The 26,276-nt window shown below is 43.6% G+C and overlaps 1 protein-coding gene across 1 annotated transcript; it reads left to right on the forward strand.

Annotated features, from left to right (window-relative positions):
- Positions 1-2,521: 2,521 nt before the first annotated feature.
- LOC309564144 (C3a anaphylatoxin chemotactic receptor-like) lies at positions 2,522-3,492 on the forward strand (the record flags this gene model as incomplete). Its single annotated transcript, XM_082268773.1, has 1 exon — positions 2,522-3,492. Exon 1 carries the CDS (start codon positions 2,530-2,532, stop codon positions 3,490-3,492), a length of 963 nt encoding a protein of 320 aa, XP_082124899.1. The 5' UTR covers positions 2,522-2,529.
- Positions 3,493-26,276: the final 22,784 nt, after the last annotated feature.

Raw genomic sequence — 26,276 nt, forward strand, 5'->3', positions numbered from 1 at the left:
ATACTAGCAACTTACATTCAAGAAAAGTATCAACAGCACTTTGTCCTCTTTCCTAAGCAATCATGTTAAAACCGCAAATACTGGTTTCCAATCAACAAGATGGCCGCCGTGTCCCCCGTCTGTGTGTGCGTCATGCGCCGTTGGCTCTTCCCAACGCGTTTCGTCACTTACACAGCAGGTAGTAGAAGACACAAAATGTCTGGACAGAGGGCTGGAGCTGCCCTACTCCAGGCCTCTGTTGGCACCGTTGGGAGGAGCCAACGGCGCGTGATGCACACACAGATGGGGCGGCCATCTTGCTGGTTGAAAACCAGCATTTGCGGTTTCAACACGATTGCTTAGGAAAGAGGACAAAGTGCTGTTGATACTTTTCTTGAATGTAAGTTGCTATTATTTTACCAATAAATATACTTGATAATATTGCACTATGAGAGGTGTCCTACTTGTCCCCACATGAACACCAGGGTGAACGTCAGGAGGATCTTACGGCCATACCTGCTTCATTTAAGATCTGCTGCTTGTATTGAACTTTGTGATGAGGGTCAATGCGATTTGGTAGGAGGCTGTGTGATTGGGTGCTGGTGACGGTTCTTTTATCACTCATAGAAGATTTCCTGAACAAAAGTGGACACCCTTCTGATTCTTTTCCTCTTGGATGTGGACATTGATTCTAGCTTGTTTTTTAAATAGCGCTGCACCTAGGTTTACTTTCTTTGATGTTGCACAGTTAGTTTGTATGGTGGATTCATTAAAGTCTCCTGAGGAAGCCAATGGTTGGCGAAACATGTGGAGCTGGAGTCACCGCATACACACATCATTCGTATGAATATCCTGCAATATCGCACAGAACACCGCGAACATCGGAAAAGTTTGCCGAACTCGAACTCCATTGAAGTCTATAGGAATTCGAACTTCTAAAATCAAAAGAACTCATTTTAAAGCTTTAAATGCAAGTTTTTCCCCTAAAAAGGGTATGGGGACCTGGGTAATGCCCCAAAAACATAAATCAATAAAAAAAAAAAAAAAAAAAGCATTTTTAAAGGAGCAGTGATTTTAATAATATTTAAAGTGAAACAATAAAAATGAAAAAGGCCTTTAAATATTGTGCCTGGTGGCGTCCCCGCAATGTGCCTGTAAAGTTTTGGATCTGTAGCATGGATAGATCTTTCTACAGCAAGAAATACATTTCTAAAGGAAAAAATGTAATTTAAACTAACCCTAACTCTAACCCTAACTCTAAGCCTAACCCTATCTCTAACCCTAACCCTATCTCTAACCCTATCTCTAACTCTAACCCTAACTCTAACCCTAACTCTAACCCTAACTCTAAGCCTAACCCTATCTCTAACCCTAACCCTATCTCTAACCCTATCTCTAACTCTAACCCTAACTCTAAGCCTAACTCTAAGCCTAACTCTAAGCCTAAATCTAACTCTAACCCTAACCCTATCTCTAACCCTATCTCTAACCCTATCTCTAACTCTAACCCTATCTCTAACCCTAACTCTAACCCTAAATCTAACTCTAACCCTAACCCTATCTCTAACCCTAACTCTAACCCTAACTCTAAGCCTAACTCTAAGCCTAAGCCTATCTCTAACCCTAACTCTAACCCTATCTCTAACCCCTAACTCTAACCCTTAACTTAGGGTTAGAGTTGGGGTTAGGGTTAACCATGTAGAACATCAGTTTGGTTAGGGTTAAGGCTAACCCTAACCCCAACTCTAACCCTAACTCTAAACCTAACCCTTAGGGTTAGAGTTAACCCTAACTCTAACCCTTAGAGTTACCCTAACTCTAACCCAAACTCTAACCCTGACCTCAACCCTAACCCTTACAGTTGACTTAACCCTAACTCTAAACCTACCCTAACCCTTAGATTTGACTTAACCCTAACTCTAACCCTAACCTCAACCCGAACCCTACCCTAATCAAACTGATGTTCTACATGGTTCTAGATGGATGAATGCTCAATCTCACTGCACTTAGAACTTAATAAAGCACCTTCCTTTTTGCCTATTTTCCTTTTTTTTTTTTTTTTTTTTTAAAGTTTGAATTTGGTTCGAACATCCCGATTTGTTCGAAGTTCTACGAACGAGCGAACAGCCAATGTTCTGCTCGAACTTAGGTTCGACTCGAACTCGAAGCTCATCCCTATTGTGCAATGTTTTTCATCCATGTGTATTTTTAAATTTGTGATATTTTCAATAAAAACATTGCTATTTTCCTAAATTTTAAATAATTTTGAATTATTTCTGGCACCGTAAAAATCCAATTTTTCTTCTTTTCCATTGTAATGTTTTTGGGATGTTCTCTTAGATGTAAACTTACTGCATGTTTACTTGAGGTTGCATGCCGACTAATTTCTGTGGCTTCCGAGTGTTTTGACACTTCCCTTATTTTTAAGTGTCTTTGGTACTTGTGTACTTTGCTTTGCCATTTGTATTCTTATTTATAAAAAAAAAGGAAAGAAATACATTAATCATCAGACACGCCCAGTAACTGTCAATTCCTTTACAGAGAAGCAAAATGTCAAATTTCAGCCATGAGACAGAAGAAGACATCTTTTACAACCACCAGCATATGTTCACCATCCTGGTTTTATCTCTCACCACCCTCATCGGTGTCCCCGGCAATGCTCTGGTGCTTTGGGTTACCGGAGTGAAGATGGAGCGGACCGTGACCACCATGTTGTTTGGGAACCTTGCTCTGGCCGATATCATGTGCTGCTTGTGTCTTCCATTCACTGTAGCTCAGTTCTTCTACGGAGAATGGCTGTACGGTCCTGCCCTCTGCAAGATTTTACCCTTCATCGTTATCCTTAACATGTTTGCCAGCGTCTTCACCTTGGTGGCTATCAGCGTTGACCGATGGATTCTAATTTTTCGACCGGTGTGGGCCCAAAATCACCGAAGAGTACGCACTGCGTGGATGATATGCTTGGCTATTTGGATGATGTCTCTTGGGATGAGTCTGCCTGCCGCCATCTATAATACAACTGACATTCTCAATAATAAGACCATTTGCTTTTCACAAGATCACAACATATTTGCCGTCACTTTTATACATCTAACTTTTGGGTTTTTGATTCCTCTTATAACCATTTCTGCCTGTTACATATCTCTGGCTATTAAAGCATACAACATCAGATCTTTAAATGTAGGCAGAAAAACCATCAAGGTGGTGTTAAGCATTGTAGTTGCATTTTTCATCACCTGGGCCCCCTACCACATCATGGGGGTGGTCATGTTATTCATTTACAATGACGTAGTTATAATCCTGGACCTTCTCTCTCAGTCTCTGGCCTATTTCAATAGCTGTATCAACCCAATTCTCTATGTCCTAATTGGGAAAGTTATGAAGAAAAGGGTGAGACAGTCTGTCCGTGGGCTCATGGAAAGTGTGTTTCATGAAGACCCATCAACCTTGAGGAGCTCAATTAGCAGCAAGAATCAGAGTGGAGAGGGCACACCTCTAGAGGAGGGGCTGTAAGAGAGAAGAAGCGGGGGTGAGAGGCCAACCTATGGCAGTAGGATTACAGGTGATTGAAGAAGACTTAAGCCCCGTACACACGAGTAGAAATTCGGCTGGGAAATTCCGTCCGACGACCGATCTGCCGATTTTCGGCTTGTTAGTATGGTGCTGTGTACGGGGCTTTACTCTGAAATGTAATGAATTAATATATAGTCTAGTTTTTATTTTTGAGTCCCATAAGTCAATGTGTAAAGATTTTTACTAATATGAGTTGTGTTTCTCAACTTGTTTTTTTTTGTTTATCCATCCGCATGATATAACACATATACTTTATTATCAAAAGTATTGGGATGCCGGCCTTTACACACACATGAACTTTAATGGCATCCCAGTCTTAGTCCGTAGGGTTCAATATTGAGTTGGCCCACCCTTTGCAGCTATAACAGCTTCAACTCTTCTGGGAAGGCCGTCCACAAGGTTTAGGAGTGTGTCTATGGGAATCAAAAAAGTATTAAAATAGTGTTGCGCATTGTAAAAATCTATTTAAATGTGTAAAATTTGAGATCGAGTGTTTAAATAAATAAATACATGTAATCCTCAAGGTTCTGATCCCAATTCTATTTTCTTAAAATACAATCACTTATATAAAATCCGTCGCTAAAAGATAAAATATTTGTGCTATGGGTGATCCTAATAAAATGTGTAAGAAAATGTGTAGTGCTGTAAGAAAGTGCTAAGTGCTGGAATGCTGTGATATATCTCAATAGTTTCTATTACATGAAATCTATATAATAATCAATGTACTTTAAATGTCAATACTCAAAATTAGACAGTGAAAAAATATTATATGTATAAATTCATATAAATACAATATCAAAAATGTGAAAGATATAAAAATATAATTAAAATTAAATAAAAAGTGTCCAATAAATCCAGTGACAATTAGTGCAATTCAGTCTTCTATTGGCACTTTTCCACTGCAAGTACCGGCTAGTACCGGCTCGGCTCTACTCGGCCCTGCTTGGCCCGGTTTGCTTTTCCACTGCTGGTACCGCATGGTATCGGGTCGGAACGGTTCGGTACGGTACGGTATAGGTTTGCTTTTCCACTAAAGTAGTACTAAAGTTAAGTGGGTGGGATAACAACGGGGTGGGTGGGATTCTCTGACCAATCAGTGGCTAGTAGTGACTGCATGCAAAGGATTGTGGGATATGGTACCAGTTTGGTACCTGTTGGAACCACAATCGAGTAGGTACTGTTTTTTCAGAGCCGTACCGTACCCTTCCATGCAGTGGAAAAGCAAACCTATACCGTACCGTACCGAACCGAACCGTTCCGACCCTATACCATGCGGTACCAGCAGTGGAAAAGCACAAAAGGGTGCCGAACCGGTACGGTTCCATGCAGTGGAAAAGCGCCATATATGTGCTCAGGCCACCAGTTTGTGGCTGTGATCCCAGAACCAAGTGGGTGACCAGGGTGTCACTACTAATTCCTACTCGTGCACCCCCTTGTGATTGGGCGCTCACCTTGTATTAAATATAATTGCGCTCAAATGCTGGATCTCTAGCAATTCCAGGAGGTCTTATCCCATAGATTGGCCATTTATCTCATCAGTGAACTTGCATTAAATAATACTGGGCTCGAATGCTGAGTGTTTAGGAGCTTCAGGTGCTCTTATCCCATAGATTAGCCTTTTATCTCCTCAGTAATCCGCATGACATGAAAGTAAAAAAGCTCAAAATAGTGCTTATACAGTTTAAAAGATATATTTATTCCAAAAAATCAAATTACACTCACATTTAACGGTGCATCCATGCACCTTTAGATAGCCCTTTAAACAATCGCCCTCTTCAAAGTACCGTTGTGGTATAGTGGGAGACGCCGCAGCTGTGTCCTTATCCCTGCACTGGATGTAGCCGACAGCCTCACAGTCTCGCATACAGAACAGCGTAGCGCTCCGTCCGTCCTTGCCCCTCCCCTACGCGTGACGACACAAGGGACCACGTGTCTTCCTCAGTGGGATTGAACACCCTGGTCACCCACTTGGTTCTGGGATCACAGCCACAAACTGGTGGCCTGAGCACATATAGAAGACTGAATTGCACTAATTGTCACTGGATTTATTGGACACTTTTTATTTAATTTTAATTATATTTTTATATCTTTCACATTTTCGATATTGTATTTATATGAATTTATACATATAATATTTTTTCACTGTCTAATTTTGAGTATTGACATTTAAGGTACATTGATTATTATATAGATTTCATGTAATAGAAACTTTTGAGATATATCCCAGCATTCCAGCACTTAGCACTTTCTTACAGCACTACACATTTTATTAGGATCACCCATAGCACAAATATTTTATCTTTTAGCGACGGATTTTATATAAGTGATTGTATTTTAAGAAAATAGAATTGGGATCCGAACCTTGAGGATTACATGTATTTATTTATTTAAACACTCTATCTCAAATTTTACACATTTAAATAGATTTTTACTTTGCGCAACACTATTTTAATACTTTTTGGATCTATTGCACTTTTATGAGAAGTGAAGTGTCTGCGGCATTTTAAAAATCTATAGCAGAGTGGTTGCTCGCAGGAACCCTTGTCTTTTGTGTCTATGGGAATGTTTCACCATTCTTCCAGAAGCGCATTTATGAGGTCAGGCACTGATGTCAGTCGAGAAGGCCTGGCTCACAGTCTCCGCTGTAATACATCCCAAAGATGTTCTAACGGGTTGAGGTCAAGACTCTGTGCAGGCCAGTCAAGGTCCTCCACCCCAAACAAGCTCACCCATGTCTTTATGGACCTTGCTTTGTGCACTGGTCCAATACATTTGGTGGAGGGAGGATTATAGTGTGGGGTTATTTTTTAAGGGGTTGGGCTTGACCCCCTAGTTCCAGTGAAGGGAATTTAGCGTCATTACACCAAGACATTTTGTACAATTTCAAGCTCCCGATTTTGTGGGAACCGTTTGGGGGATGGCCCCTTCCTGTTCCATCATGACTGCACACCAGTGCACAAAGCAAGGTCCATAAAGACATGAATGAGTGAGTTTGGCGTGGAGGAACTTGACTGGCCTGAACGGAGTCCTGACCTCAACCCGATAGAACACCTTTGGGATGAATTAGAGCGGAGACTGTGAGCCAGGCCTTTTCTTCCAACATCAATGTCTGACCTCACAAATGAGCTTCTGGAAGAATGGTGAAACATTCCCATAGGCACACTCCTAAACCTTGTGGACGGCCTTCCCAGAAGAATTGAAGCTGTTATAGCTGCAAAGGGTGGGCCGACTCAATCTTGAACCCTACAGACTAAGACTGGGATGCCATTAAAGTTCATGTGTGGGTAAAGGCAGGCGTCCCAATACTTTTGACAACATAGTGTGTGTACATGGGGCAGTTATATTTGCTTTGTTTCTTAATATTGCTGTGTTCGAGATTTTTTTTGTTAAATGGTCAATAAATGGGCTGGTAATTTACTCTACCCAACAGAATTTGTAAGTAACTAAAGGTCTACATGTTAAGATGAAAGCCACCGCACACCAGAGGGGTCCCTAGAGTCCGCATTAAATAGGAAGCCTATTGCAAATGGGTCAAGGGAAGAGGTGGAGTTCCTGTGGGTGGCGCTTCAAAGGAAATGAACAAATGGGAACTTTTCGTAATTCCTTTATGTAACCATTGTACAAATCAAGGTAAGGGTTGAGCAAAAATATAATGACTTGACCTAGGTCCGTCAAATACATACAGTAGACATCAACAGTAGGACTACAGAGACAGTACAAGAAGACATATTATATATAACATGACAAGTTCCAAGTCAGGCGAGTAAAACATAGCCGGGAGGACATAATGGTAAATAACTCCAAAAGGTCCAGCCTATATGGAACAACCCTAACATAATATTACAAACCTGTGGGATATAGAGTAAAGAAAACCTTGGTCGAATTAGATCCCCCCGGCGGGCAATTACCCCAGAGAAAAGGGGAGAGGGTACGGTCCACTAAAGACGATCCAGCAAGAAGACTGCAGAGGAGAGGATTGCAAACTAAAGTAAGTAATTTAAAAAGAGGACTGATAGAGATGGGAAGAAAAGATGGAGAAGGGGAAGCTCAGACGGAGGGGAGAAACAAGGACTTCTAGAGACATGAAGGACCATAGCTATGGATTCTCCCACTCAAGGCCTATTAGCAGCCCTTGGAAAAATCAGCCATGTTGCCTACAGACTAGGGATCGACCGATTGTCGGCAAAGCCGATATATCGAGGGCCGATATGCACTTTCCCTGATATATTGGAATCGGCCCCGGAGGTTACCGATATTGCCGATATTTTGAGGGCCGATCTGCACTTTCCCCAAAAAATATTGGAATTGGCCCCGAAGGTTAACGATATTGCCGATATTTAGCAAAGTGCTTGTACCGGAGTGATGTCTGCAGCTATAGCCATCACCCCGGTACCGGCGTCCATAGCCGACGGTCAGCTGTCTTGTATTGACAACCGATGCGTCTGAGAAGCCGCTCGGCTGTCATACAAGGAGCTGGAGGGGACGTCCCCCACCCTCCCGCCACCTTTCGTGGCTCGCCCAGGTCTACCGTCCCACCGGGAGACCCGGGCAACCAGCCTGCATGGCCACCGAAGACCCGATCAAAGCCCCATTTGGCTCTGATCGGGTCTCCATGCAAAAACCCGGAAGTGATGTCATGAGTGCAGAGGAGGGGTTTGGGGTCTTTTAGACCCCCCAGATCCCTCCACAAGAGTACCTGTCAAGAAAAAAAAAATAAAATGTTTTAAATGTACAAAAATATTGGCGCATATCGTCCGATACTGATATGCATTGGCCAAAATATCGGTATCGGTAGCGATAAAACCGATATGGGTCGATCACTAATATACGCCTCCTGTATATAGGCATCCATGAAAAAAAAGTGTTGCCATGGTCTCCAGGTGTCACGAAAAGACCCCTCTCAGTTATGGAGGGTAGCCGTGAGGTCTTCCATGTCCCTGAGTTTGTTAATTTTAGAGAACTTCTAGGGTGGATGCACAGACCTTCAACACAGAGGGATAAATGCCTGGACTGTTAAGAGAGGTCTTGTATTTTTAAATGCCCTGTTGGCGGGAGGTGCAGCAAGCATGCCGCTGGGTCGTCCATCAGGTCACCATTAGTCAAGTGTTTGATGGTACTACTCACTGCTTGCCAAAATTTTTTACGTTTCGTACAATCCCAGAAGATGTGCAACATGGTACCCCCCGGCCGACATGTATCAGGCACCTGCGGAAAATACCAGTGAAGGGTTGTGGGCACCCTATACCACCTAGTCAAAATCTTAGAACCCGTTTCCTGGACCTTCGTAGATATGGAGGATTTCTGCGCAAAGTGGAGGATCTTCTCCTTTTTGAGAGTCGGTGAATTGAGTAGCAAGGTCGGATTTCCATCGAGAGAGAAAGGAAGGGGTAAGAATCGGGAGCCGGACTCGTGTTTTTTTTTTTTTTTTCTTTAGAAATTACATTTTGGCTGCAGCATGTTATATTCATGCTACAGATGCTCCACTTTACAGGCAGACCCCCCAGGCACCAAATTTGACCACCCATTGCAGTTTTACGTCGGCAGTTTGACGTTAAATACCGGGTTTATGGCAGCAGAAAACTGCCATAACCCCAGTATTTTTTTAAACAGTGGGCGGTCTGCTTTAACATAAAAGTGGTCCCATCGGTGGATTCACCGCGGGATAATTTTTATGGGCGGCAGGAGAGGTGCCCCCCCCCTCCTCCTGCCGCTTCCTGGTAGTTTTCCCAGCTTACCGGATCCGTCAGTAGTGGGGAAAACAATCCGGTCCGATGGAGTTCTAGGCAGGAAGTCAAGTAAGGGCAGGATTGCCCCCACTCCACTCTATGGCCTTGGAGGACCGGAGCGACCTCATACGTTACTTCCTCCCAACGGCCTTAAAGGGCCCATTTTCTTTCTTGCAGAAAAATATGACTTTTTTTTTGTTTTGATTTTTTTGTTTTTTAGTGTAGATGTGAGGTGTGAGGTCTTTTTGACCCGCAGATCTCACAATAAAGAGGACCTGTCCTGCTTATTTCTATTACAAGGGATGTTTACATTCCTTGTAATAGGAATTAGCCCCCGTTCACATAGGGGCGATCCGACTTCGGGTGGCGACCTCCGAGGTCGCGGTGCGAGCAGCGCGCCGCGACCTCGGAGCGGCCGCCACGGACTTCATAACATTGAAGTCTATGGCGGTCGCCTCCGGGTCGCCCCAAAGAAGCTCCGGACCCTTTTTCTAAGTCGGAGCGACTTGTGTCACTCCTATTAGAATGGGTCCGCAGCTTCCCTATGGAAGGCGACCTGCGGCGACCTGTGAGGCGATTTTTAAGTACCGTAGTTTGTTGCCATTCCACAAGTGTGCGCAATTTTACACCGTAACATGTTGGGTATTTATTTACTCGGCGTGACATCACCTTTCACAGTATACAAAAAAAACGGGCTAACTTTACTGTTTAGTTTTTTTTTCAATTCAGTAAAATTTATTTTTCCAAAATAAATTGCGTTTGAAAGACTGCTGCGCAAATACCACGTGACCACGACCGCCATTTTATTCTCCAAAATCTTTGCGAAAAAAAAAGAAATGTAATGTTTTGGGGGTTCTAAGTCATTTTCTAGCAAAAAATACTGATTTTAACTTGTAAACAACAAGAGTCAGAAATGGGCTCGGTCCTTAAGTGGTTAAGTATCGTAGTTTGTCGCCATTCCACGGGTGTGCGCAATTTTAAACGGTAACATGTTGGGTATCTGTTTACTCGACGTGACCTCATCTTTCACAATATACAAAAAAAAAAATTGGGCTAACTTTACTGTTTATTTTTTTTTTTAATTCAGTAAAATTGATTTTTTCCAAAATAAATTGCGTTTGAAAGACCGCTGCACAAATTTTATTGTCGAGAGTCTTTGCTAAAAAAAAAAAAAAAAATGTAATGTTTTGGGGGTTCTAAGTCATTTTCTAGCAAAAAATACAGATTTTAACTTGTAAACAACAAGAGTCAGAAATGGGCTCGGTCCTTAAGTGGTTAAGTATCGTAGTTTGTCGCCATTCCATGGGTGTGCGCAATTTTAAATGGTAACATGTTGGGTATCTGTTTACTCGGCGTGACATCATCTTTCACAATATACAAAAAAAAATTGGGCTAAGTTTACTGTTTAGTTTTTTTTTAAAATTCTGTAAAATTGATTTTTTTTCCAAAATAAATTGCGTTTGAAAGACTGCTGCGCAAATACCACATGACTATGACCGCCATTTTATTCTCCAGAGTCTTTGCTAAAAAAAAAAAAAAAAAAAGAAAAAAAAAATGTATTGTTTTCGGAGTTCTAAGTCATTTTTTTAGCAAAAAAAAAAATACAGATTTTAACTTGTAAACAACAAGAGTCAGAAATAATCCCGGTCCTTAAGTGGATACGGACAATTGCGCGGTCGTTCGACGCTTTACCCAAATAAAATTGATGTCCTTTTTTTTCCCCCCAAAGCGGTTAATGCAAAAATGTTTAGGCGTCAATATCCTCCCTCACCCCCCCCCCTCCCTTCCCCCTCCTTTTACTTACCTGAGCCCTCATTTTATCCAGCTCTGTGCACCATCTGCAGCTCTTCTCTTCTCTCACTTCCGAGTCTCTCTGGCTTTGCTGGAGCATCGGCAGCCATTGGCTGTTAATTAAAGCCAGTGATGAGCGAGCGGGGGGCGGGGCTGAGTGCCGCTGTCTGTGTCTATGGATGCAGTGGTGGGGCTCAGGAACAAGCACACATGAGTGCCCCCATGGGCAGCGGCTTCCTGGGGGGGGGGGAATTGGCCAAAGAGGAGGAGCCAGGTGCACCAATGGGGTCCCATTGCAAAGTGCAGGTAAATAGAGATGTTTGTTATTTGAAAAAAAAATGCCTTTACAACCACTTTAATATCTCGCCTTCTTAATAACTGGATTACATAACGGTGCAGGAAGGAGATTGCATAAAGTATGAATACAAAGCTCACTAGCAGCCACCCAGTCAGAGATCTTCCATAGAGGTGGTGGGGTGGAGGTCAGATCCTTCGTCTGATAGAGGTAAGACCCGATCCTGAAGAAGTCATGGATGGCCGCCATCACTTCTACCTTATTGTATCGCTTATTACCTTATTGTATCTCTTATTACCTTATTGTATCGCTTATTACCTTATTGTATCGCTTATTACCTTATTGTATCTCTTATTACCTTATTGTATCTCTTATTACCTTATTGTATCGCTTATTACCTTATTGTATCTCTTATTACCTTATTGTATCGCTTATTACCTTATTGTATCTCTTATTACCTTATTGTATCGCTTATTACCTTATTGTAACGCTTATTACCTTATTGTATCGCTTATTACCTTATTGTATCGCTTATTACCTTATTGTATCTCTTATTACCTTATTGTATCGCTTATTACCTTATTGTATCTCTTATTACCTTATTGTATCTCTTATTACCTTATTGTATCGCTTATTACCTTATTGTATCTCTTATTACCTTATTGTATCACTTATTACCTTATTGTATCGCTTATTACCTTATTGTATCTCTTATTACCTTATTGTATCGCTTATTACCTTATTGTATCTCTTATTACCTTATTGTATCGCTTATTACCTTATTGTATCTCTTATTACCTTATTGTATCTCTTATTACCTTATTGTATCTCTTATTACCTTATTGTATCTCTTATTACCTTATTGTAACGCTTATTACCTTATTGTATCGCTTATTACCTTATTGTATCGCTTATTACCTTATTGTATCTCTTATTACCTTATTGTATCGCTTATTACCTTATTGTATCTCTTATTACCTTATTGTATCGCTTACTACCTTATTGTATCTCTTATTACCTTATTGTATCGCTTATTACCTTATTGTAACGCTTATTACCTTATTGTATCGCTTATTACCTTATTGTATCGCTTATTACCTTATTGTATCTCTTATTACCTTATTGTATCGCTTACTACCTTATTGTATCTCTTATTACCTTATTGTATCGCTTATTACCTTATTGTAACGCTTATTACCTTATTGTATCTCTTATTACCTTATTGTATCGCTTATTACCTTATTGTATCTCTTATTACCTTATTGTATCTCTTATTACCTTATTGTATCGCTTATTACCTTATTGTATCTCTTATTACCTTATTGTATCACTTATTACCTTATTGTATCGCTTATTACCTTATTGTATCTCTTATTACCTTATTGTATCGCTTATTACCTTATTGTATCTCTTATTACCTTATTGTATCGCTTATTACCTTATTGTATCTCTTATTACCTTATTGTATCGCTTATTACCTTATTGTATCTCTTATTACCTTATTGTATCGCTTATTACCTTATTGTATCTCTTATTACCTTATTGTATCTCTTATTACTTTATTGTATCTCTTATTACCTTATTGTATCTCTTATTACCTTATTGTATCTCTTATTACCTTATTGTAACGCTTATTACCTTATTGTATCGCTTATTACCTTATTGTATCGCTTATTACCTTATTGTATCTCTTATTACCTTATTGTATCGCTTATTACCTTATTGTATCTCTTATTACCTTATTGTATCACTTATTACCTTATTGTATCGCTTATTACCTTATTGTATCTCTTATTACCTTATTGTATCGCTTATTACCTTATTGTATCTCTTATTACCTTATTGTATCGCTTATTACCTTATTGTATCTCTTATTACCTTATTGTATCACTTATTACCTTATTGTATCTCTTATTACCTTATTGTATCTCTTATTACCTTATTGTATCTCTTATTACCTTATTGTAACGCTTATTACCTTATTGTATCGCTTATTACCTTATTGTATCGCTTATTACCTTATTGTATCTCTTATTACCTTATTGTATCGCTTATTACCTTATTGTATCTCTTATTACCTTATTGTATCACTTATTACCTTATTGTATCGCTTATTACCTTATTGTATCTCTTATTACCTTATTGTATCACTTATTACCTTATTGTATCGCTTATTACCTTATTGTATCTCTTATTACCTTATTGTATCGCTTATTACCTTATTGTATCTCTTATTACCTTATTGTATCACTTATTACCTTATTGTATCTCTTATTACCTTATTGTATCGCTTATTACCTTATTGTATCTCTTATTACCTTATTGTATCGCTTATTACCTGCTCTGTGCAGAGAGCTTTGCTCTATAGGTCTGTAGTTAGTTTTGCTATATCCATTTCAGTTCCAGAAGGTTTTACCCCCCCCCCTTAACCACTTCTAGACCCGAAGATTTCCCCCCTTAATGACCAGGTCATATTTTGCGATTCGGCACTGCGTTACTTTAACGGAAAATTGCGTGGTCGTGCGACGCTGTACCCAAAAAAAAAAAAAAAATTGATGTCCCTTTTTTCCCCACAAATAAAGATTTCTATTGGTGGTATTTGATCACCTGTGCGATTTTTATTTTTTTGCGTTATAAACAAAAAAAAAAGTGACAATTCTGGGAAAAAAAAACGATATTTTCACATTTTGCTATATAACATTTACAAAAAAAAAAAAAAAAATTAAATTTTTTTATCATTTTAGGCCAATTTGTTTTCTGCTACATATTTTTGGTAAAAAAAAAAAAAATCCCGAAAAGCGTATTTTTATTGGTTTGCGCAACAAACTTCGGGAAAGATTTTTGGACTTTTTATTTATTTTTTATTTAAAAAATAGGAAGGATTTATGTCATTTTTGGTGTTTTTTTTTTAACGAGTAATGGCGGCGATCTGCAATTTTTAGCGGGACTGCGACATTTCGGCGGACAGATCGGACCCTTGACTGACATTTTTGACACTTTTGGGGGGAACCAGTGACATTACTACAGTAATCAGTGCTATAAATATGCACTGTTACTGTACTAATGACACTGGCAGGGAAGGGGCTAACACTGGGGGTGATCAAAGGGGTTAATGGATGCCTGTTGGTGCTTACTCACTGTGTGGGGGAGGGGCTCTGTGACAGGCAAAGAGAGATCGGGGGTTGTAGCTTAGCTGAAACTGCTGATCTCTCTCTGCCTGTCTGACAGAAGATCCGCCTGCTTTGTTTACATAAGTAGGCGGGTCTTCTGTCAGTTTCTCTGACAGTTGCAGGAGGATGGTGGCAATCGCCGCTGCTCCTCCCACGGCCCGCCTCCCTCTGTGTCTAAACGCATGCACCGCTGAGACCGCGTGCACGAAATCACATAGATATACGTGATTTTGCACAACCGAGCCGCCCTGCCGCAGTATATCTGTGTGGGGCGGTCGGCAACTGGATATCCACTCACCGGACACTTTATTAGGTACACCTTGCTAGTAGCGGGTTGGATCCCCTTTTGCCTTCATTCTTGGTGGCATAGATACAACAAGGTGCGGGAAACTTTCCTCAGAGATTTTCCTCCATAGCGACATGATGGCATCACACAGTTGCTGCAGATTTGTCGGCTGCACATCCATGATGCCAATCTCCCGTTCCACCACATCCCAAAGATGCTCTATTGGATGAGATGTGGTGAGTGTGGAGGCCATTGGAGGACAGTGACCTCATTGTCATGGTGAAGAAACCAGTGGTGAGATGATTGGAGCTTTGTGACATGGTGTATTATCCTGCTGGGAGGAGCCATCAGAAGATGGGAGGAGCCATCAGAAGATGGGGACACTGCAGTCATAAAGGGATGGACATGGTCATCAACAATACTCAGGGAGGGGGTGGGGTTTATACAATGTTCAATTGGTACTGAGGGGGCCAAAGTGTGCCAAGAAAATACCCCCCACACTATTACACCACCACCAGCCTGAACCATTACCCCCCCTCCTCCCCCACACCATTACACCACCACCACCAGCCTGAACCATTACCCCCCTCCCCCCACACCATTACACCCCCACCAGCCTGAACCATTACCCCCCTCCCCCACACCATTACACCACCACCAGCCTGAACCATTACCCCTCCTCCCCCACACCATTACACCACCACCACCAGCCTGAACCATTACCCCCCTCCCCCACACTATTACACCACCACCAGCCCGAACCATTACCCCCCCTCCCCCACACCATTACACCACCATCACCAGCCTGAACCATTACCCCCCCTCCCCCACACCATTACACCACCAGCCTGAACCATTACCCCCCTCCCCCACACCGTAACACCACCACCAGCCTGAACCATTACCCCCCCCTCCCCCACACCATTACACCACCACCACCAGCCTGAACCATTACCCCCCTCCCCCACACCGTAACACCACCACCAGCCTGAACCATTACCCCCCTCCCCCACACCGTAACACCACCACCAGCCTGAACCATTACCCCCCTCCCCCACACCGTAACACCACCACCACCAGCCTGAACCATTACCCTCCCTTCTCCCCCACACCATTACACCACCAACCTGAACCATTACCCCTCTCCTCTCCTCCCCCACACCATTACACCACCAGCCTGAACCATTACCCCCCTCCTCTCCTCCCCCACACCATTACACCACCAGCCTGAACCATTACCCCCCCTCTCCTCCCCCACACCATTACACCGCCACCACCAGCCTGAACCATTACCCCCCTCCCCCACACCATTACACCCCCACCAGCCTGAACCATTACCACCCTCCTCCCCCACACCATTACACCACCACCACCAGCCTGAACCATTACCCCCCCCCCCCCACACTATTACACCACCACCAGCCTGAACCATTACCCCCTCCCTCCTCCCCCACACCATTACAACACCAGCCTGAACCATTACCCCCCTCCACCACACCATTACACCACCACCACCAGCCTGAACTGTTACCCCCCCTCCCCCACACCATTACACCACCACCACCAGCCTGAACCATTACCCCCCTCCCCCACACCGTAACACCACCACCAGCCTGAATCGTTACCCCCCCCCATACCATTAACCCCCCTCCCCCATACTATTACACCACCACCACCAGCCTGAACTGGTGATGCAAGGCAGGATTTACTCAGGCCGGCCCGTCTGCCACCAACAACCATGCCACGTTCAAAGTCACTTCAATCCCCTTTCTTCCCCATTCTGATGCCTGATTTGAACTTCAGCAAGTCGTCTTCTCCCCATCTAGATGCTTAAATGCATCTTTTGGTGGTATTTGATCTTCTCCGCGATTTTTATTTTTTGTGCTAAAAAAAGTGCAACAATTCTGAGAAAAAAAAAAAAATACAATATTTTTTACATTCTGCTATATAACATTCCCAATAAAAAAATTCAATTTTTTTTTTTTTTTTTTTTTTTATAATTTTAGCCCAATTTGTATTCTGCTACATATTTTTGGTAAATCTCACAAAAGTAAGTACACCCCTCACATTTTTGTAAATATTTTATTCTATCTTTTCATGTGACAACACTGAAGAAATGACACTTTGCTACAATGTAAAGTAGTGAGTGTACAGCTTGTATAAGACCCGGCTTACACTGGGGCGACTTGTCAGGCGACTTGGTCGCCTGACAAGTCGCCGTGGGTCGCCTGTCATAGATTAGCACAGGACCCGTTCTAATAGGAGCGACACAAGTCGCTCCGACTTAGAAAAAGGGTCCTGTACTACTTTGGAGCGACCTGCATTGACTTCAATGATATGAAGTCCGTGCATGTCGCTCTGAGGTCACGGTGCATGCTGTGCACCGCGACTTCACAGGTCGCCCCGGCAAGTCGGATCGCCTCAGTGTGAACCGGCGCTAACAGTGTAAATTTGCTGTCCCCTCAAAATAACTCAACACACAGCCATTAACCACTTAAGCCCCGGAGGATTTTACTGCTAAAAGACCAGGGGGTATTTTGCGATTCGGCACTGCGTGACTTTAACGGACAATTGCGCGGTCGTGCGACGCTGTACCTAAACGAATTTGACCTCCTTTTTTTCCCACAAACAGAGCTTTCTTTTGGTGGTATTTGATCACCTGTGCAATTTTTTGATCACGCGCTATAAACAAAAAAAAGAGCGACAATTTTGCAAAAATAGCAATATTTTTCACATTTTTTTTATATGAAATTCCCCCCAAAAAAAATGTAAAAACCAAAATTTTTTTAAATTTTTGGCCAATTTGTTTTATCCTACCTACGTTTGGTAAAAAAAATCGCAAAAAGCGTATTTTGATTGGTTTGCGCAAAAGTTATTGCGTTTACTAACAAAGGGAAAGATTTTTGTCATTTTTGTTGTTTTTTTTTTTAACGCGTAATGGCGGCGATCTGCGATTTCTTTTGCGGTACTGCGACATTGCGGCGGACAGATCGGACCCTTGACTGACATTTTTGACACTTTTGGGGTTACCAGTGACATTTCTACAGTAATCAGTGCTATACATATGCACTGTTACTGTAAAAATACACTGGCAGTGAAGGGGTTAACTTTATTTGGGAGGGAGGGGCTGTGTGTGTCCCTAGGGGCGTGGTTTCTACTGTGATTGGCTGTGGCTCTAGCTGTAAGGACACTGATCAACGGATCTACATACTACATCCGTGTGATCAGTGTCTTTACAGTGAGGAGAATGACAGGTGGCTTGTTTACACAAGCTGCCTGACATTCTCCCTCTCCCCCGCCGATCGCCGAGTGGCTGGCAGACATCGGGTCCGCTGGTCACACGCGCGGGGGGGTCCGTGACCGCGCGGGAGCGGGAGCGCGCCTCCGCGGGCGCGTGCTCGCTCCTCAGACCCTCCCAGGCTAGTGACGTTAATTAACGTCACTCTGCCTGGCAGGGGCTGACTGCCGCAGTAAATCTACTTGCGGCGGTCGGCAAGTGGTTAATGTCTAAACCGCTGGCAACAAAAGTGAGTACACCCCTAAGTGACAATGTCCAAATTGGGCCCAAAGTGTCAATATTTTGTGTGGCCACCATTATTTTCCAGCACTGCCTTAACCCTCTTGGGCATGGAGTTCACCAGAGCTTCACAGGTTGTCACTGGAGTCCTCTTCCCCTCCTCCATGATGACATCACAGAGCTTCACAGGTTGTCACTGGAGTCCAGCTGGCAACATGGCTTCAGCAGAGGGGCACTATTTTGGAGACATCTGAGAAGCCGTACTTTCAGCCAAGTGTTGGTCCCTGGATGTTTGAATACTATACAGGCATACCCCGCTTTAAGTACACTCACTTTAAGTACACTCGCGAGTAAGGACACAGCTTGTTCAGCTTGGCATGACACTACTCCCGGTTTTTAACATTGGCGTCTATAGGAAATCTTGTTCAGCTTGACATGGCACTGCTCCCAAACCATAAGTGACAGGGATACCAAACTTATGGAGCACCGAGAGGGGGCCCAGGACTACAACATATCCTGTTTGTGGCTGGCCAGCTTGCCTAGGTAATCTACTATGTCATAGTCCTGGATCCCCTTAACATGCTCCCCAAGCTTGGTGTCCTTGTCACATGGTTTAAGAGCAATGCCATGTCAAGCTGACCAAGATTTCCTATGGAGCTAGTGTATTTACATGCATTGAGAAGTGAAAAAATGTATTGCTTCACTTTAAGTACATTTTCTTTTTACATACATGCTCTGGTCCCATTATGTACTTAAAAGTGGGGTATGCCTACAGGCTTGATTGTTTTCTCCATCTGGTAAGAGGCGACCCCTACTGGTGTGTCTTGATATTGGCTCAGTGTGTTACACTGGATTGTGATCTGCACATTTTGCTATACTTTTATCTTCACATGGTAAGAGGCTAATCTGGTTGGTGGTGGTTCAGCACTCTTTCTTTCTTCACTTTGGTCACTATTGTATCGATGTCCGGTAAGAGGCGACTCTAGCCAGAACACGACTTAAATATATTTTGGTGTTGACCCTTATCTTTTATTGGTAAGGGGTACCTATTACTTTAATAACTTTTTTAATGCATGGTTTACCTCTTAGTATTCACTATTACTAGTGAATAATTTATTGGTGGTGGCCTATACTTTCACACTTAATCCATATGTTATGGAACACTGTGGTGTTTAATCCATTCAGTTTGTTGGCTTTTACGCTATTGCGTTCTTTATTTTACTTCCATGATCCAATGACTACTGAGTCTATCATTCATGTGAGCCTGGATCTACTATCAAGGTGACAAGACTTGCACAGAGAGTTTTGCCTATATCTTACCTCTATGTGGTAAGCATACACCCTTAAGGGGACCTGTTCTTTGATTACATCTCCATTCATTGTCTGGACTTTATGGACTTTACTTCTCCATGACAGGGGCGTAACTACAGGGGTTGCAGGGGTTGCAATCGCTACCGGGCCCCATGCTCCAGGGGGCCCGGTAGCAAACCAGTGGGTGAACTTCCAGGATCGCAAAGGTCACACTTGCGACCGGACCCTGGCATTGCACCACTGTGGGGAGGCCCCAAGATTGCAGGAAGTGGGCCCACAAGATTACAGGAAGGGGGCCCACTGCAGAACTTGTGAAAGAATCCTGCTGCGGGACCGTAATAAAAGGCCATGCAACGAGTGTAAAGAGCCCCAGGATTAGTGGGAAGAGCCCTGGGCTTGAAGGTAAGGGCCCCGGCCAGGGGTCTGGGGGGCCCTTCATGGTTACTTGCATCAGGGCCCTGAAGGTTCTAGTTACGCCTCTGCTCCATGATCATATGATTAGCGCGACTTAATTTGCAAATGTCACAGTACATGTTGGCATTCATGGTTCCCTCAACGAACTATAGCTCCCCAGTGCCGGCAGCACTCATGCAGCCCCAGACCATGACACTCCCACCACCATGCCTGACTGTAGGAAGACACACTTGTCTTTGTACTCCTCACCTGGTTGCCCCCACACACGCCTGACACCATCTGAACCAAATAAGTTTATCTTGGTCTCATCAGAGCACAGGAGATGGTTCCAGTAATCCATGTCCTTAGTCTGCTTGTCTTCAGCAAACTGTTTTCAGGCTTTCTTGAGCATCATCTTTAGAAGAGGCTTCCTTCTGGGATGACAGCCATGCAGACCAATTTGATGCAGTGTGCGGCGTATGGTCTGAGCACTGACAGGCTGACCCCTCCCCCACCCCTTCACCCTCTGCAGCAATGCTGGCAGCACTCATACGTCTATTTCCCAAAGACAACCTCTGGATATGACGCTGAGCATGTGCACTCAACTTCTTGGGTGGACCATGGCGAGGCCTGTTCTGAGTGGAACCTGTCCTGTTAAACCGCTGTATGGTCTTGGCCACCGTGCTGCAGCTCAGTTTCAGGGTCTTGGCAATCTTCTTATAGCCTAGGCCATCTTTATGTAGAGCAACAATTCTTTTTTTCAGATCCTCAGAGAGTTCTTTGCCATGAGGTGCCATGTTGAACTTCCAGTGACCAGTATGAGAGAGTGAGAGCGATAACACCACATTTAACACACCTGCTCCCCCCATTCACACCTGAGACCTTGTAACACTAACGAGTCACATGACACCGGGGAGGGAAAATGGCTAATTGGGCCCAGTTTGGACATTGTCACATAGGGGTGTACTGACTTTTGTTGCCAGCAGTTTAGACATTAATGGCTGTGTGTTGAGTTATTTTGAGGGGACAGCAAATTTACACTGTTATACAAGCTGTACACTCACTACTTTACATTGTAGCAAAGTCTCATTTCTTCAGTGTTGTCACATGAAAAGATAGAATAAAATATTTACAAAAATGTGAGGGGTGTACTTACTTTTGTGAGATACTGTATATATATATATTTTTTTTTTTTTTTTGCAGAGACCCTAGAGAATAAAATGACAGGCATTGCAATATTTTATGTCACACTGTATTTGTGCAGCGGTCTTTCAAACACATTTTTTTTTTTTAAAAATACACTTTCATGAATTAAAAAAAATAAAATAAAAAAAAATAAACCAAAACAGTAAAGTTAGCCCAATTTTTTTGTATAACCACTTCTGGACCCCGCCTTTTTCTGACACTTGTTGTTTACAAGTTAAAATCATTTTTTTTGTTTGCTAGAAAATGACTTAGAACCCCCCAGCGTTATATTTTCTTTTTGTTTTAGCAGAGACCCTGGAGAATAAAATGGAGATTGTTGCAATATTTTCTATCACACCGTATTTGTGCAGCGGTCTTACAAACGTTATTTTTTTTTTTTTGGAAAGAATACACTTTTTTCAATTAAAAAATAAGAAAACAGTACAGTAAATTATCCCAATTTTTTTCCTATAATGTGAAAGATAATGTTACGTCGAGTAAATAGATACCCAACATGTCATGCTTCAAAATTGCGCACACTCGTGGAATGGCAAAAAACCATGGTACTTAAAAATCCCCATAGGCGACACATTAAACATTTTTTGCAGGTTACCTGTTAAGAGTTAGAGAGGAGGTCGAGGGCTAGAATTATTGCTCTCGCTCTAACGATCGCGGCGATACCTCACATGTGCGTATGTGTTCGATTCTGCGCGTGAGCTAGCAAAGACGGAGCGCTTTCATTTTTTTAATTTTTTATTTCCCTATTTATTTTATCTTTTATTTATTATTTTTACACTGTCCTTTTAAAAAAAAAATGTTTGATCACTTTTATTCCTTTTACAAGGAATGTAAACATCCCTTGTAATAGAAATAAGCAGGAAAGGTCCTCTTTAATGTGAGATCTGGGGTCAAAAAGACCTCACACCTCACATCTACACAAAAAAAAGATGAAAAAAAATGGGCTCTTTAAAACTGTTTCTAGGAAGCGACATATGACGTCGCCCCGGTCCTCCAAGGCCATAGAGTGTCACAAGTGCTTCTTGTGTTTAACCTTGGCTATCCACCTGACCACGTCTGCTCTGATACCCACCTGGCTCCTGACCTCCTCTATCCACCTGACCACGTCTGCTCTGATACCCACCTGGCTCCTGTCCTCCTCTATCCACCTGACCACGTCTGCTCTGATACCCACCTGGCTCCTGTCCTCCTCTATCCACCTGACCACGTCTGCTCTGATACCCACCTGGCTCCTGTCCTCCTCTATCCACCTGACCACGTCTGCTCTGATACTCACCTGGCTCCTGACCTCGGCTATCCACCTGACCACGACTGCTCTGATACCCACCTGGCTCCTGACTTCCTCTATCCGCCTGACCACGTCTGCTCTGGTACCCACATGGCTACAGACCTAGGCTTCTTTCTGACCACGCTCCAGTCTCAGCATTATGCGTGTCCTGCAACCCCTCAGTGGCTGCAGTTGCTGGTTGATCTTCGGCTCCTCCACTGCATTATCTTCATGATATTCCTGTTCCTGTGTCTCCTGTTACTGACCTGGCTTGTCCTTAACCTGTCTCCTGCTTGCTTCTTGTGTTTATCCTCGGGTATCTACCTGACCATGTCTGCTCTGATACCCACCTGGCTCCTGACCTCGGCTATCCACCTGACCACGTCTGCTCTAAAACCCACCTGGCTCCTTACCTTGGCTATCCACCTGACCACGTCTGCTCTGATTCCCACCTAGCTCCTAACCTTGGCTATCCACCTGACCACATCTGCTCTGATACCCACCTGGCTCCTAACCTTGGCTATCCACCTGACCACATCTGCTCCGATTCCCACCTAGCTCCTGACCTCAGCTATCCTCCTGACCACGTCTGCTCTAAAAACCCACCTGGCTCCTGACCTTGGCTATCCACCTGACCACGTCTGCTCTGATACCCACCTGGCTCCTGACCTCAGCTATCCACCTGACCACGTCTGCTCTGATACCCACCTGGCTCCTGACCTCGGCTATCCACCTGACCACGTCCGCTCTAAAACCCACCTGGCCCCTGACCTCAGCTATCCACCTGACCACATCTGCTCTGATACCCCCTGGCTCCTGACCTCGGCTATCCACCTGACCACGTCTGCTCTGATACCACCTGGCTCCTGACCTCCGCTATCCCCCTGACCACGTCTGCTCTGGTACCCACCTGGCTACAGACCTAGGCTTCCTTCTGACCACGCTCTAGTCTCAGCATTATGCGAGTCCTGCAACCCCTCAGTGGCTGCAGTTGCTGGTTGATCTTTGGCTCCTCCACTGCATTATCTTCGTGATATTCCTGTTTCTGTGTCTCCTGTTAATGAGCGGGCTTGTCCTTAACCTGTCTTCTGTTTGCTTCCTGTGTTTAACCTCGGGTATCCACCTGACAATGTCTGCTCTGATACCCACCTGGTTCCTGACCTTGGCGATCCACCTGACCACATCTGCTCTGATACCCACCTGGCCCCCTACCTCCGCTATCCACCTGACCACATCTGCTCTGATACCCCCTGGCTCCTGACCTTGGCTATCCACCTGACCACATCTGTTCTGATACCCACCTAGCTCCTGACCTTGGCTATCCAATTGACCACGTCTGCTCTGATACCCACCTGGCTCCTGACCTCAGCTATCCACCTGACCACGTCTGCTCTGGTATCCACCTGGCTACAGACCTAGGCTTCCTTCTGACCACGCTCCAGTCTCAGCATTATGCGAGTCCTGCAACACCTCAGTGGCTGCATTTGCTGGTTGATGTTTGTCTCCTCCACTGCATTATCTTCGTGATATTCCTGTTTCTGTGTCTCCTGTTACCGACCGGGCTTGTCCTTAACCTGTCTCCTGCTTGCTTCCTGTGTTTAACCTCGGGTACCCACCTGACCACGTCTGCTCTGATACCCACCCGGCTTCTGACCTCGGCTATCCCCCTGACCACGTCTGCTCTAAAACCCACCTGGCTCCTTACCTTGGCTATCCACCTGACCACATCTGCTCTGATACCCACCTGGTTCCTGACCTCACAGCTATCCACCTGACCACATCTGCTCTGATTCCCACCTAGCTCCTGACCTCTGCTATCCCCCTGACCACGTCTGCTCTAAAACCCACCTGGCTCCTGACCTTGGCTATCCACCTGACCACGTCTGCTCTGATACCCACCTGGCTCCTGACCTCAGCTATTCACCTGACCACGTCTGTTCTGATACCCACCTGGCTCCTGACCTCAGCTATCCACCTGACCATGTCTGCTCTGATTCCCACCTAGCTCCTGACCTTGGCTATCCACCTGACCATGTCTGCTCTGATTCCCACCTAGCTCCTGACCTTGGCTATCAACCTGACCACGTCTGCTATGATTCCCACCTAGCTCCTGACCTTGGCTATCTACCTGACCACATCTGCTGTGATACCCACCTGGCTCCTGACTTCGGCTGTCCACCTGACCATGTCTGCTCTGATACCCATCTGGCTCGTGACTTATGCTTCCTTCTGACCACGCTCCAGTCTCAGTATTATGCGAGTCCTGCAACACCACACGGGCGCCACCTGTCTGCTAATTCTATGCCAGCATACTAGCTGTACTCTGGAACCTCCTGCAGACAGTCCAGCATGCGACCAGTGCTGTTTCCATCCTCAGTGGGGTTTGGAACTTAGCCACAAGGGAAGCCCTCTCTCTCCACTGGCCTTCAACACCAGGTATGTGATACCTCCCCACTTCCCATATTTACCACTTGTGACGGACCCTGATACTCAAGAGGAGTATGTCCATCGTATAAGCTTCCCTTGCCTGGTAACTGACCGATACAAGATCCCGCAGCCCACCCAGTCACTAGTCAGGACTCAATGTAGGGTGGTGGTGAAAAATAGAAAAAACACATTTATTGAAAACTCACAGAGAATTTATATACCACACAAAATCAGATAAAAGCTTGATCACATTATTGTATGCATAGGAAACTGTATACAGGAATATATATAACTAACACAACAGTGGGAGATGCAACATGTACAACGTGCAAATCCACATCTAGCAACTAATAGCTGACAGTGATATAATTAACATGAACTAATTAACTAGGCCCTTAAACCAGCCTAGGAGTCCAGACCATTTGACACCTACAACCCTGAATACAAAGTACTGTACAATACATATTATTACAAGTATAAACACATATATGGGAGGACAGACAGAAACAATAGGTGATCCAATTAACAATGGGAGGAAGACACTTAGGGGGCACACTCTGGGAGAGGCCTACTTACAATAAACACATTATGGCAGGGGACCTCAGTGGTTTGAGCTGATTAACCACTTAAGCCCCGGAAGATTTTACCCCCTTCCTGACCAGGCCCTATTTTGCGATTCGGCACTGCGTGATTTTAACGGACAATTACGCGGTCGTACAACGCTGTACCTAAACAAAATTGACGTCCTTTTTTTTCCTACAAACAGAGCTTTCTTTTAGTGGTATTTGATCACCTGTGCGATTTTTTTATCATGCGCTATAAACAGAAAAAGAGCAATAATTTTGCAAAAATAACAATATTTTTCACATTTTTTTATATTAAGTTCCCAAAAAAAGAAAATGTAAAAATCTAATTTTTTTAACATTTTAGGCCAATTTGTTTTCTGCACATATGTTTGGTAAAAAAAATTGCAAAAAACGTATTTTGATTGGTTTGCGCAAAAGTTATTGTGTTTACTAACCACGGGAAAGATTTTTGTCATTTTTGTTGTTTTTTTTTTTACGTGTTATGGCGGCGATCTGCGATTTTTTGTTGCGGGACTGCGACATTGCGGCGGACAGATCGGACCCCTGACTGACATTTTTGACACTTTTTGGGGTACCAGTGACATTACTACAGTAATCAGTGCTGTACATATGCACTGTTACTGTAAAAATTACACTGGCAGGGAAGGGGTTAACTTTATTGGAGAAGGAGGGGTTAAGTGTGTCCCTAGGGGCGTGCTTCTAACTGTGAAGGGGTGTGGCTTGTTGTGTAACAACAGAGATATATGATCCT

The sequence above is a fragment of the Pelophylax lessonae genome (assembly GCF_965119305.1).
Source record: "Pelophylax lessonae genome assembly, chromosome: 9".
Taxonomy (NCBI): Eukaryota; Metazoa; Chordata; class Amphibia; order Anura; family Ranidae; genus Pelophylax; species Pelophylax lessonae.